Below are 15,150 nucleotides of genomic sequence, written 5' to 3'. Positions count from 1 at the left end.
CGAACTGCTTTGCTTTATCTTGGCCAGGTCGCAATTGTAAATGAGAACTTGTTCTCAACTTGCCTACCTGGTTAAAAAATACAGTTGGATTAAAATAGCCAGGGAGTTACTCTAGAGTCCCGATACAGTTGGATTAAAATAGCCAGGGAGTTACTCTAGAGTCCCGATACAGTTGGATTAAAATAGTCAGGGAGTTATTCTTGAGTCCCGATATAGGTTGCCCGTTGATATAAAGTTTATCCATCACCATGGAGACTTGTTGATTCAGGCAACGCTTTTCCTTCCTGATGGGATAGTTTTTTTCTCCTTTCATTGATCTCGGTGGGGAAGTGATCATTCATTCCAAAATCAGTGTTTCTGAGTCCTCTGCCCATGTTCTTCGCCATTTCCTTTTGCTTAAATTTGTCAAAACATGCAATAATAGCCCGTGGCCTATTTCCCAGAGGCCTTACCCATTCTATGGACTTTGGAGAAAGTGACATTACACACAACATCCATGGGCAGTTTCAGTTGAGTTGACATAAAGTCTCAGACAGTGTACTCACAGCCTCTGCTGTTGTCATTCTCCGGTATCCCTTAACATATTAGATTGTCCCGCATTGATCGACACTGTGCATCAAGCAAGATTTCTATAAGTTGTTTGTTCTCCCTTTGCACCACCAATGAGCCAATTGTAAACTGGGGATGATTAGGCTGCCATGATGGTATGAAGGCTAGATGGGGAATTTAGACAGGACACCAGGGTTAACACTCCTACTCTTACAATAAGTGCCATTGGATGTTTAGTGACAACAGAGAGTCAGGACACCCGTTTAACATCCCATCCGAAAGACAGCACCCTACACAGGACAATGTCCTCAATCACTGCCCTGGGACATTGGGATAGTTTTTTAGACCAGAGGAAAGGGTGCTTTCTACTGGCCCTCCAACACCATCTGGTCTCCCATCCAGGAACTGACCAGGACCAACCCTGCTCAGCTTCATAAGCAAGCCAGCAGTGGGATGAAGTAACATGAGAAGCACACATTTTTCTGTAGGCCTAAGCACATACAACTTGTTTTGACTCTTTTGTTTATAGGCCAAGGCTATATTTCAGGCTACATCCTTAACGATTTAAAATACATCTCAAATGTATTAAAAAATGTAATGCAGACAAGGTAGTTGTCAAAAAGGGGTACTTTTGTCATTTTAGTTGTGTAAGGTTTTTGGACAGAGGCGGAATACTAATAAGACAAACTATGACCTAGCCAAATAACCAGAAATATATCAAATGGTAACTGATAGGTATGTGCACATTTTTGTTGTTGAGTTCATCTGAGTGGAATCAATCATCTCCTTCACACCATTTTATTTATTTATATTTTCATTTTACATAAAAATACAGGTCGTAAAGTGAAAAGATTCTAAAAGCTGTATACAGTGTCTTCAGTATGTATTCACTCCGCTTTACTTGTTCCACATTTTGCTGTGTTACAAAGTGGGATTCAAATGTTTTTAATTGTAATTTTTTTCTCATTGATCTACACAAAATACTTAGAATCCCGTTCGGCAGCAAACACAGCTGTGAGTCTTTTGGGGTAAGTCTCAGAGCTTTGCACACCTGCATTGAACAATATTTGCCCGTTATTCTTTTAAAAATTCTTCAAGCTCTGTCTTAGTCATTGTTGATCATTGCTAGTCAGCCATTTTCAAGTCTTGACATAGACTTTTAAGCAGATTTAAGTTAAAACTGTACCTAGGCCACTCAAACATTCTATGTCGTCTTGGTTAGCAACTTCAGTGTATATTTGGATTTGCGATTTAAGTTATTGTCTTGCTGAAAGGAGAATTTGTCTCCCAGTGTCAGTTGGAAAGCAGACTGAACCAGGGTTCCTATAGGATTTTGATTGTGCTTAGCTTTATTCCACTTATTTTTATCCCAAAAAACTCCCTAGTCCTTGCCGATGACAAGTATACCCATAACATTATCAAATCAAATTGTATTTGTCACATGCGCCAAATACAACAGGTGTAGGTGACAAGGTGACCTTACAGTGAAATGCATACTTACAAGCCCTTAACCAGCACTGCAGTTTTAAGAAAAATAAGTGTTAAGTAAAAAATAGATAAGAAAAAAATGTAAGTAACAAACAATTAAAGAGCAGCAGTAAAATAACAATAGCGAGACTGTATACAGGGGGTACCGGTACAGAGTCAACATGAAGGCTATATACAGGGGGTACCGGTATAGAGTTAATGTGGAGGTTATATACAGAGGGTACCGGTAGAGAGTCAATGTGGAGGCTATATACAGGAGGTACCGGTACAGAGTCAATGTGGAGGCTATATACAGGGGGTACCGGTACAGAGTCATTGTGGAGACTAAATACAGGGGGCACTGGTACAGAGTCAATGTGGAGGCTATATACAGGGTTTTACGGTACAGAGTCAATGTGGAGGCTATATACAGGGTGTTACGGTACAGAGTCAATGTGGAGGCTATATACAGGGGGTACTGGTACAGAGTCAGTGTGCGGTGGCACCGGTTAGTCGTGGTAATTGAGGTAATACATACATGTAGGTAGATGCAGCCAACACCATGCTTGAAAATATGAAGAGTGGAACTCAGTGATGTGTTGTTGCTCCAAACATAATGCTTTGTATTCAGGCCAAAAAGTACATTTCTTTGCCACATTTTTTGCAGTATTACTTAAGTGCCTTGTTGCAAACAGGATGCATGTTGTGGAATATTTTTTATTTTGTCCAGGCTTCCTTCTTTTCACTCTGTAATTTAGGTTAGTATTGTTGAGTTACTACCATGTTGTCGATCCATCCTCAGTTCTCACATCACAACCATTCAACTCTGTAACTGTTTTAAATCCCTGAGCGGTTTCCTTCCTCTCCTCTCAAGTTAAGAAGGACGCCTGTATCTTTGTATTGACCCAAGATACACCATCTAAAGCCTAATGAATAACTACACCATGCTCAAATAGGTCATTTTATTAGTCAATTGAGGGACCTTACAGATAATTGTATGTGTGGGGTACAGAAACTGCGTAATCATTCAAAATGAATGTTAACCACTATTATTGAACACAGAATGAGTCCATGGAACTTATGTGATTTGTTAAGCAAATTTCTACTCCTGAATGTATTTAGGCTTGCCATAACAAAGGGGTTCAATACTTATTGACGCAAGGCATTTCAGCTCTTCATTTTTTATTAATTTGTAAAAATAAAAAAAATAAAAGATCCACTTTGACATTATGCAGTATTGTGTGTAGATCAGTGACACAACATCTAAATTGAATACATTTTAAATGCAGGCTGTAACACAACAAAATGGGGAAAAAGTAAATGGGGTGTGAATACTTTCTGAAGGCACGGTACGTTTTTAAGTGTAAATGTATATCAAATCTCCATTAACCTACACTGGCAATCTTTTAAGTAGTTTAAAGATGCACTATAAAGAAATCTCTCTGTTTGCTAAAATTCCAAATGTTGGTTTGTAACAAAACAAGCAAAAATAGTGTAGAGGGATCATTGTACCATCTAAACTGCTGTGAAATATATTTTCATAACCAAAAATATAGTATTTTCAGTTGTTTGAAGTTATTGTACAAAACAGAAAGTAAAAGAGGTAAAAACAAAACTTATGAACAGAAGCATAGAAATAACACACATAGAACAGATCTACTACATCTTAGACTTGCTTTCAATGAGAATGAATGATCTATAACTCCTCGCAATTCTATTTTAATTTGGCCAGGTTGCCCAAAAAGTTATATATTGCAGCTTTAAATTGAAGCAACCCACTACAATTCACACTGAAATGTTGAAATGTATGCATTGAAAACAGTTGAAAACAGCATAGAAATACAAGGTCACAAAAGAGAAGCCGGGTACAATTTTAACATATCAAATGTATACCGTACTAATTACTGGAGAATACAAACAAATACACACTTATTCTGGGAAATATATTTCAAAAAAGAGGCAAGCACAGTAAGAGCACATCATTTGGCCATGCTGAACAGACAGGTTCATAAGTCACTTAAATTAAACTTCCATTCCCCAACCATCATTAACTATAGCTATGAATCTTCAAAAAGCTTGAACCTTCCTCAAAACCTAAAGAGCCTGGTCCCAGTCTCAGCTCCATTTACAACTAACCTCACCAAAACCAATCTATTCATTTGTGAGATATTCACTATTCACCAATAAGCAAATAAACAGACAAAAAACATAATACAAACGTTACTGTTTGGTTGACACCTAGTGGCAACTGAAGGTAACAAATTACCAATCTGTCAATCATTTTGTGGCTGGGGGAAGGGGGATAGTCATTTACTTATTAGGACACGTATACCCAAAATCCCTACACCAGCCTCAAAATGTAGGTAAAGTAGCAAAGTGTGGGCAAAATTCACTAGAAGGATAAAACTTAATGACAGTTAAGAGTACGAGAACACCCACATATCATAGCAAGTAACTTTGAATGACAAAGTCAGAATTACCTATGGATAACAATAGGTTAAACCTGGATGCCTACTCTAGTCAACTGCAAATACAACATATTTCTAGTAAGGTACAGACCTATAAGACATTAAAAAAAACATTATAGTATCAACATCATTAAGAAAAAAAGTATTAAAAAGCGTGCACTCACTGCTATAAATCGCTCTGGATAAGAGTGTCTGCTAAATTACTCAAATGTAAAACGGAGTGTGACATTATGTGACACCAGTTTGCAATGATTAGATTATATAATTTTTTTTAACATAAAAAGCAAGAAAAATAAAGATAACTCTTATATTTCCATCATGTTTTAACTCTTGTAATGCCCAGACAGTTTTTCACAGAGATACAATATACTTGTATTTTTTGGTTGTGTACATGGTATAAATGCCACTGAAGTTAGTATTTTCTTGTGCTCCCCTAGAGCATAGAAAAGCATACCATCTCAGTGAATGTTAAATAAGTATTTTCCTGCCATACTGTCTACCTAATACCATCTTTAAAGTAATCTTGTCATGTTTACCTCTAAAACCAACCCAAGAGCCATTCCTCCCATTTTAATCCATACTCTATCCCCATGACAGGAATCATCTGGGTTGTGTTGATTAGGGCACGCAAAAACAAAAACAAACATTTTTTTTAAACATTTTGCACTGGAAACTGAAAATGAGTGTTGCTTATTGGACCAAGTCCAGGTAGTCCCTCCCTGTTTGTCCCTTTTATTCCATTAAACGGCAAATGAACACGACCCTAGAGGCACAGGGGGGGGGGGGGGGGGATAGGGGGGTGTCAGGGTGATACAGGAGGGGACAGGTGGATGTTATAAGAGATTTAGGGGTCTCGTCGGATGAACCAGATCTCGTTCCTGCGACAGGACACCCCAGGGTTGTCGTAGACAGCCACCATGTAGGAGTAGCGATGCATCTCCTCGCTGGGGCCCAGCATCTCCCACAGCAGGTTAATCTGAGGCATGATTGTCTCCTCCGTGGTGGTGCCGAAGAAAGTCCTACAGAAGACCGCATTTGTTATTCGTGTTTAAATAAATACTATCATTACTGCTATTATCTGATATTTTTTTTTTTACCTATAGTATTTTAGACAGATATCTTACCAATGCAAAGTAGTGTGTGAGTCTAGCTAGCACGTATCCATTATTTATTGAAGTTAACATTATTGTTTGGGTTGATTTCCCACACACAGATTAAGCCAGTACTGGACCAAAACAAATGCTCAATGTGGACTCCATTGTAAGTGCTTTTTAATACAGGACTAGGCTTAATCTGTGTCCGGGAAACCAGCCAGTATAGTTAAAAAAACAAACATGGATATTATCACTAATCTGACTAATTATTTCCACCCATTTTGGCTAGACATTGTCTATCTAAATCCATTGTCTATTTTTACATGTCGATATGTAAATAGGTCAGAATAGGTCTCCAAACCACAGGCGAAGTAGAATATGCCTCAAATCAAGCCTGGGGCTTGAGTATTGAAGTCAGCCAGAGGTGAGAGTGTCCTTACCTGGTGATGACTCGTAAAGCCTCCCTATGGAGTATGGTGATGTCTAGGTCAGTCGGCTGGGGCGGGTTGGCCTGGAACTCAGCAGGCAGGTAGTATGCAGTCAAGATGTCTTTCTGAAAGCCATTGCCGTCCTCCAGCATTTGGATACTGTTCACAATGGGTACAGTCATTCCCAAATAGCGTCCTGTCGATACAAGAGTGTGCTATTATAATTACTCACTGTTACCCTGTTACCCTTACTATACACTATACTTAGGTCTATGGTAAGGATTAGGATTACTGATGTAAGTACAGCAAGAATGACTAATTAATATACAAGAGTCTAGGCCCCAAATCAATCAATTGTAGATGCACTGTACTTAAGGTTATGATAAGGGTTAGGGTTACTGCTGTAAGTACAGTGGAACAACAAGTGATTACAATATAGTTGTAACAATGAGTGATTACAATAGATTTTTCACTATACTTACATCAATAATTACACAGTAACATGAACACTAAGCCCTTACCAACAGAGTTCTCCTTGCAGATGAATTTCATGAGTTTCATGAAGCCCATGGAGATGCTCTGCTCGTACAGCTTCTCCCCTTTAGTGATGCACGCCCACTTCCCTGCAGGGTACACCCGCTCCTCAAACAGCACCTCGCCCAGCTGCAGAAATAGACAAACACACACTTCGTAATCCAGGGAATATAAGAGATCTTTCACTTCACTTTGCACTCGAGCAATGGCATGGATGCTCAAGCTGAAACACACACGCGCGCACACACACACACAACATAAATTGCACTCAAGCAAATACATGGATGGTCATAAGGCAACACGCACACAGATTTTACACACCACATTGCACTCAGGCATTTACACAAATCCGTTTGAACATACACACAGCTTTCATTATTTATTTATCATTCAAAACACTCAAAAGTACATATGCCAGACACTCAAAAGAAAGACAAGAAAATGGCTTCATTTAGCTTTTACTACAGACTTTCCTTCACTTCAAAATGGAACATCCAGCCAACATATGTGCCATTGTCATCCTGACCTAAGATTGGTAACAAATGGAAGGGACACATACTGTACCTTTTCATGCAGAGAGACGGAGGTAAAGGGGACCTGCTCTCTTTCTTGGGTTTGGTTCCGTCGAGTAAGCTCTTGAATTGGTCCTGTCATTTCTATCAAAACAACACAGGGGTCCTCTTCATTTATTTTAAAGTTTACAGAGAGCAGCCTGAGCGCAAACCTCACTGGTAAAAACCTCACCGGAACCAAGTGAAGTGGGGGGATACTCGTCATTGGCTTATGCTTTATAAAAGGAACCCAGGGCTAATGTCAAGTATTCAAGTCTCTAGGAAAATGGGCCTGCTCTAATATCTATAAGCTTCTTACTAGACCTCAAACTGATGCCCATTTGAGTACGCCATGATAGAGACTTCAGTACACACACTATAGCAATCAAGTCATACTGCTGTTTTGCAGACTGTTTGGAATGTGGAAGATAAAACAATGTGCCGTAAAACAATGCACCGATATTGTTGAAATGTAGCCATCATTTTCTGGGACTTTGTTTAGCCGTCTTTGCTTATGGACAGGATGTAGCAACTAGAATCTGAGATTTTATTTAAACTATAGGAAGAAACCATGTCCTGTTGCAACGAGTTTGATTTCTCAGATTGATTGTCTCCAAATACACTGCTGCCAAGCAACTACCTCGAATGGGACTATTTTACTCCATCGCCTATCTCGCTTACCTCGGGGGATGGACACCTGGTGTGTGCTGGCGATCGCCTGCCAATGGGTGTACAGCCTCTGCTGCTCGTCGTCCTCCATTGGATCAGGGTTGTCAGTGATGTCATTGTCCAGTTCTTCATCCTCCAATCCGTCGAGATCCTCGAGGGAGATTAGTGCCATTGTTTTCGTCCACAGCCCGGGCAGATCTGCAAATACAAGACCAAGAAGACAAGTTTGTTACTTTTCCTAGAAATAGGGTGATTGTTAACTTCTTTGGGACTGGGGGGCAGTATTGAGTAGCTTGGATGAATAAGGTGCCCAGAGTAAACTGCCTGCTACTCAGTCCAGTTGCTAATATATGCATATTATTATTAGTATTGGATAGAAAACAGTTTCTAAAACTGTTTGAATGATGTCTGTGAGTATAACATAACTCATATGGCAGGCAAAAACCTGAAAAAAAATCCAACCAGGAAGTGGGAAATCTGAGGTTTGTAGTTTTTCAACTCATTGCCATTCCAATATTCAGTGTCTGTGGGGTCATTTTGAACTTCCTAAGGCTTCCACTAGATGTCAACAGTCTTTAGAATCTTGTGTCAGGCTTTTACTGTGAAGGGGGGCTGAATGAGAGGGGATTGAGCAAGGTGTCTGGCAGAGTGCCATGGGCTCGTGACGCGCGTTCATGTGAGAGTTACCTCGCGTTCCATTGCTTTTCTACAGACATTATTGAAGATTTATGATAAAAACATCCTAAAGATTGATTCTATACTTCGTTTGACATGTTTCTACGGACTGGAACTTAACTTTTTGGACTTTTCGTCCGACCTTTCCGCTGGACTTGCACGCGCGTCGTGAGTTTGGATTTGTTTACCAAACGTGCTAACAAAAGGAGGACATTTGGACATAAACTATGAACTTTATCGAACAAATCAAACAGTTATTGTGGAACTGGGATTACTGGGAGTGCATTCTGATGAAGATCATCAAAGGTAAGTGAATATTTATAATGCTATTTCTGACTAATGTTGACTCCACAACATGACGGATATCTTTATGGCTTGTTTGGGCTCTGAGCGCTGTACTCCTCATCAGATGAAGAAGATCGTTACAGAACTACCCACCAGAAAAGGACCAAGCAGCGTGGTAACAAGGAGCAGAGGGTTCTCGACTCCTGGACTTGGGAGGAGATACTAGACGGTAAGGGAGGCTGGGGAATATGAGCGATATGAGGTAAGGCAGCGCAACAGGCAAGAGAGGCACACGGGGAGATTGGCGGAGTCAGGCGATAGACCTGAGCCAACTCCCTGTGCTTACCGGGAGAGGCGTAGTACTGGTCAGGCACCGTGTTATGCGGTGAAGCGCACGGTGTCGCCAGTGCGCTATAGGAGCGCTATAGGCCAGCCCCCCGCAAGTGCCATGCGAGAGTGGGCATCCAGCCAGGGCATGTTGTGCCAGCTCAGCGTGTTTGGTCTCCGGTACGCCGTTTCTGCCCAGGGTATCCTGCGCCGGCACTGTCTCCGGGCGCTGGGAGGGTGCAGTTTGCCCTATGCCTGCCCTCCGCCCGTGCCGGACAAATGTGGGCATTGAGCCTAAGGGAGAGGTGTGAGTGGTATGCACCAGATCTCCAGTGCTCCCCCACAGCCCGGTTCAACCTGTGCCTGCACTCTGGAGGGTCCGGGCTAAAGTGGTCATCCAGCCTGGAGGAGTGGTGCCAAGGCTGCGCACCAGAGCTCCGATGCTCCCCCACAGCCCGGTCCATCCTGGTGCCTCCTCCACGCACCAGGCCTCCTGTAGGTCTCCCCAGCCTGGTGGGTCCTGTGGCAGCCCCACGCACCAGGCTGTCTCTCCGTCTCCTCCCTCCAGGTTCTTCCGCCTGTCCGGCGCTGCCAGAGTCTCTCGCCTGTCCGGCGCTGCCAGAGCCGCCCGCCTATCCAGCACTGTCAGAGTCTCCCGTCTATTCGGGGCCCGCTATAAGGGTCCCCAGTCCGGGGTCGGCGCTCCAAAGGCGCCACCTAAGTGGGCCAAGACTAAGGTGAAGTGGGGTCCACGTCCCGCGCCGAAGCCACCACCGCGGACAGATGCCCACCCAGACCCTCCCCTATGGGTTTAGGTTTTGCGGCCGGAGTCCGCACCTTTGGGGGGGGGGACTGTCATGACCTGACCTTAGTTCCTTTTTTATGTCTCTATTTTAGTTTGGTCAGGGCGTGATTTGGGGTGGGCATTCTATGTTTTTGTTCTATGTGTTATAGTTCTATGTGTTTGGCCTGGTATGGTTCCCAATCAGAGGCAGCTGTCAATCGTTGTCTCTGATTGAGAACCATACTTAGGCAGCCTGTTTTCCCACTATGGTTGGTGGGTAGTTGTTTTCTGTGTCTGTGTTTCACCATACAGAACTGTTTCGATTTTCATTGTTTCACTTTGGTTATTTAGTTTTTTTGGTCCGATCTTTCATACTCATCAGATGAAGAAGATCATAACACGCACAGCAAGCAGTACCAGAGCGACAAATCTAGGTCCGAAAGGTTCCTTAACAGCTTCTACCCCCAAGCCATAAGAATGCTGAACAAATAATCAAATGGCCACCCGGACTATTTACATTGCCGCCCCACCCTTTGTTTTTACACTGCTGCTCCATGCTGTTCATTATCTATGCATAGTCACTTTACCCCTACCTACATGTACAAATTACCTAGACTAACCTGTAATCTGCACATTGACTTGGTACCTGTACCCCCTGAATATAGCCTCATTATTGTCCTTTTATTGTGTTACTTTTATATATATATTTTTATTTTATTTTATTTTAGTTTATTTAGTAAATATTGTCTTAACTCTATTTCTTTAACTGCAATGTTGGTTTGTAAGTAAGAATTTCACAGTAAGGTACCTGTTGTATTCGACGCATGTGACAAATACAATTTGGTTTGAAAAGCTCATTTATGCTTCATCTGGAAATGTTGTTCGGAGTCTCCGAACGAAGGGTGTGACGTAATTGTGGAGCCTCTGGAGGTTTGCGTAGGCCAAATTGAGGTAACAATGCGAAGGGCTCCGCATAGCTCTGTATTGACATGTTGGTTGGCATTAGGTGGGGGCGGTTCATCCTGCATAAACATAAACATGGAGAACTTTGATGAAAGTCTATCAGAACAAGTTGACAAATAAAATACATATTTATGATACCTCATGTAAGGATTTCAAAGACACAAAAAGGAGTTAGAACTCCTGGAAGGAGATAAGGGAGGATTTGTAAACAATCAACAAATCTTATCAAACAAAGTGGATATTTGTCAAATCCATGTGGTTATTAAAATCAGATTCTTATATATTTGGCTGTTTTCGCTGCATAACATTTAGAAGTTGTCCCTTTTCCGGGTTAGAAGTGCTGATATGCTCCCATTCATATAAACTGGTAGCATAGCTCGCATACAGAAATCAGTGGTGGTATTCAGTCACTTTTAACTGTAAGCAGTTGATTGATGACATGAACATGTATTGGGGTTGACATCCATACAAGGATTATACTCTGATGTTTACCTCAACATAGTATGAAATAAACAATAGCCTGAATGTAGCCTAATTTTGCTGGGGGGTATCGGGGAGATGCAGGTGGAAAACCGGTGCAGTATTTTTACTTCATGATAGAATTGGCTGAGCTCCTACTCCAACATATCAGAAGAGGTAAGGTCTTGTCATTTCGTTTCGCCAGTTGTTTGTAATTAGCTGAAAGGCTATCACTACGAGTGGTGCACAGCAGACCTATTTATTGGATGCGTACGACAGCTCCCCAAAGCGCAAGCAGTACGAATGCTTGGACTTCTGCCGAGGTCGCATCTCAGTAAATGCTTTACTGCCGCTACAGAGATCAGATTAACCATACATCGGCTTTTACCCCACATAATTAAACTCAATTTATTACGGCAACCGGGCTGCACATTACTCAACACAAACCAAACACAAAAACACTATACCAGCGCGCGCTAACAAAACCACTAAAAGGAGTGCACAGCCTTCATTAGGGATTTTAATGCAACATCCGATTAATCATCAGACAATTAAATGGGCAGTGAACTCACTACCGTGTTCGAGAGCGTCAAATGCATTGTGGGTAAATGGTGACACTGGCTGATCAACAAATAATAATGAGTTGTTATTTGTGATGCAAGGTCATTTGTAGATCAGTCAGTCGGCAAGTCGCCTGCAAAGTCGAACAAACAAACACACTGACTGCAATGCATGACAGCAAAAGTAGGTCAACCCTAGGGAACCAGCACACCCAATAACGCGGCAAAAATGTCACTAGGGGTTGCTTGAACGCATGCCATGAAGTTAATAGGCTTTAGGATAGACAGCTCATCGTTTACATTTTTTATTTTTTTACAATCATTTATATTGGTTAAGCCGCAATCGGTTATTAATTGTGTAGAATCTGTGGACTTTTCGGACATTTAGCTATAAATTTGTTATATTCTTCCCTGAACCCTAGTTTAGACCAACTCGTTTACCCGAATGTAACATTTAGTGATAAAGTCGGCGTTCTTACCTGGTCAACAAAGTAAAGGATCGTATTTGAGCACTACTTCTTCTGATCTACTGTACAATCAAAACAGGACATATACATTCAATGCCGCACTAGTGTTCTGCCAGCAGCACTAACGATGACGTCAGTTTTGTATGCTAATAACAATTCCTTCAAAATAAAAGCCCGCATTCCAAAACATTAAAATGTGGATAACTATTTCAAAAGATACAGTATTACATTTTAATCAATGTCCCATTTTTATTGTGCATAAAAGCAAACGCAAAAAGGACTTTATGAAGACAATTACAAATATGCTTCTAAAAACCTTTTGTAAGACCACTATCAAAAAACACAATGTTCAGATCGGTATGTTCACAACATTGGGCTGTGGAGAAAAAACGATTCTATGCGCTGAGTCAAAAGAGAGGTTGGTAATTCTCAGTAGAGTAGGGTCTGTATAATCGATATATGGTGTTATTTTTTGAGGGACTGAAGTCTAAATACCAAGCCACACTTTCCACTCGACCTACAGACCCGACTGAGTATTCCCAACCCACTTTTACCTCAGCATATACAGCAGTATGCTGTATGTATGTATCATATGCAGTGTATTGGATTGTAATGAATGTAGCGGCTGAAGTAATGAGTCACCAGCACTCTGTATTAAACCCACTGCCCAGCGCAAGAGACCAATTTAAGTTTTGCAGACTCTATATTGAGTAATTCCGATTACATATTGTATTTTGTTAAGTGTATAGTGACTGCCCCTAAAAAGCAACCAATCACTTTGAAAATGGCCTATGTGGCTTCGATATGAGTCAGAAACATTTATTCTAGTGTTAAAATTGACTACAAAGTTTGTCATAAAGGCAGTCTCGTCAAAAATGTTTTTTTTTTTTAACATGTCTTTTTCTGTTTGACTGTTGAGCAATACATCCTTGCCTAGTCATGTCGAGTTATGTGGATCTATGTATGTGGAAATGTTTAATTGTGGAAAAACTACACTGATGAAAAATATAAACGCAATATGTAAAGTGCTGATCCCCATGTTTCATGAACTGAAATAAAAAGATCCCTGAAATTTTCCATAAGCACAAAACCCTTATTTCGCTCAGATTTTTTTGCAACAATTAGTTTGCATCCCTGTTAGTGAGCATTTCTCCTTTGCCAAGATAATCCATCCACCTGACAGTTGAGGCATATGAAGAAGCTGAATTAACAGCATGATCATTACACAGGTGTACCTTGTGCTGGGGACAATAAAAGGCCACTAACGTGTGCAGTTTTGTCACAACACAATGCCACTGATGTATCAAGTTGAGGGAGCTTGCAATTGGCATGCTGACTGCAGGAATGTCCATCAGAGCTGTTGCCAGATAATTGAATATTAATTTCTCAACCAATGTCGTTTTAGAGAATTTGGCAGTACATCCAACAGGCCTCACAACCGCAAACCACATGTATGGCGTTGTGTGGGCGAGCTGTTTGCTGACGTCAACGTTGTGAATGGAGTACCCCATGGTGGCGGTGGGGTTATGGTATGGGCAGGCATAAGCTACGGACATCAAACACAATTGCATTTTATCGATGGCAATTTGAATACAGAGATACCGTGACGAGATTCTGAGGCCCATTGTTGTGCCACTCATCCACCGCCATCACCTCCTGTTTTAACATGACAATGCACGGCCCCATGTCACAAGGATCTGTACACAATTCCTGGAATCTGAATATGTCCCAGTTCTTCCATGCCCAAAATTCATTGAGCATGTATAACAGTGTTCCAGTTCCCGCCAATATCCATCAACTTCCCTCAGCCATTGAAGAAGAGTGGGACAACATTCCACAGGCCACAATCAACAGCCTGATCAACTTTATTCAAAGAACATGTTGTGCTGCATGAGGCAAATTGTCACACCAGATACTTACTGGTTTTCTGATCCAAGGCCCTAACTTTTTCTTTTACGTATCTGTGACCAACAGATGCATATCTGCATTCCCAGATGTGAAGTCCATCGATTAGGGCCTAATTAATTTATTTCAATTGAATGATTTCCTTACATGAACTGTAACTCTACAAAATATTTGAAATTGTCGTGTCCCTTTATTGAATGGGACTCCATTGTGTCATCACCCCCAATGCTTTCAAAGGATGGCAGACTGAAAAACTCTATACGGATTGACCATGCCTCCACAGCCAACGTTTTATGTCTTGCAATGCATGCCCTGCCAAAGGACCCTAGTATGCAGAATAGTTAGCCCTGCCAAAGGCGCCTAGTATGCAGATTAGGTGGTTGGATTTCGGTTGGTCCCCAAGTCTGCACCAGTAACGCTAGCTTGGTGTGCAACGACTAGTGGTGGCGAGTATAACCAGAGAGACTTGAATATCCGATCGCTGCAGCTGTACATAGTCCATCTGTAAATAGCCCACCCAATCTACCTACGTCATCCCCATATTGTTTTTATTTACTTTGCTGCTCTTTAGCACACCAGTATCACTACTTACACACCACAATCTGCTCATCTATCACTCCCGTGATAATCTGTCACGTTCTGACCATAGTTCTGTTATTTTATTATTTGTTTCCGTGTGAGTGTTTGGGCCAGAGGGTACTGTTTCGGTTTTGTAAATTCACGTCATCGTTTATTGTTTTGATTCAGTGTTCAGTGCTTTCTTTAATTAAAATCATCATGAACACTTACCACGCTGCGCTTTGGTCCGATCCTTACTCCTCCTCCTTAATCCTTTACAGAAACACCCACCAAAAAAGGACCAAGCAGCGTGGTATCGTGCAGCAGCGATCTCAGGACTCCTGGACATGGGAGGACGTTTTGGACGGAAAGGGTTGCGACACATGGGAGGAGATCCTGGCTGGAAG

General features: G+C 41.5%; 1 protein-coding gene across 1 annotated transcript; it reads right to left on the bottom strand.

The window, feature by feature from the left end:
• Positions 1-3,181: 3,181 nt before the first annotated feature.
• Positions 3,182-12,437, bottom strand: LOC110486070 (heme-binding protein 1). Its single transcript, XM_021557393.3, has 6 exons — positions 12,293-12,437; positions 7,773-7,958; positions 7,105-7,196; positions 6,528-6,669; positions 6,019-6,202; positions 3,182-5,503 (listed from the first exon to the last, which is right to left on the bottom strand). Exons 2-6 carry the CDS (start codon positions 7,930-7,932, stop codon positions 5,329-5,331), a joined length of 753 nt encoding a protein of 250 aa, XP_021413068.2. The 5' UTR covers positions 7,933-7,958; positions 12,293-12,437; the 3' UTR covers positions 3,182-5,328.
• Between the last annotated feature and the right edge of the window lie 2,713 nt (positions 12,438-15,150).

The sequence above is a fragment of the Oncorhynchus mykiss genome, chromosome 13 (genome assembly GCF_057628025.1).
Source record: "Oncorhynchus mykiss isolate SJ-2025 chromosome 13, ASM5762802v1, whole genome shotgun sequence".
Lineage (NCBI taxonomy): Eukaryota > Metazoa > Chordata > Actinopteri > Salmoniformes > Salmonidae > Oncorhynchus > Oncorhynchus mykiss.
The sequence above is the reverse complement of the archived record's forward strand: the minus strand, read 5'-3'. Positions and strand labels throughout refer to the sequence as shown.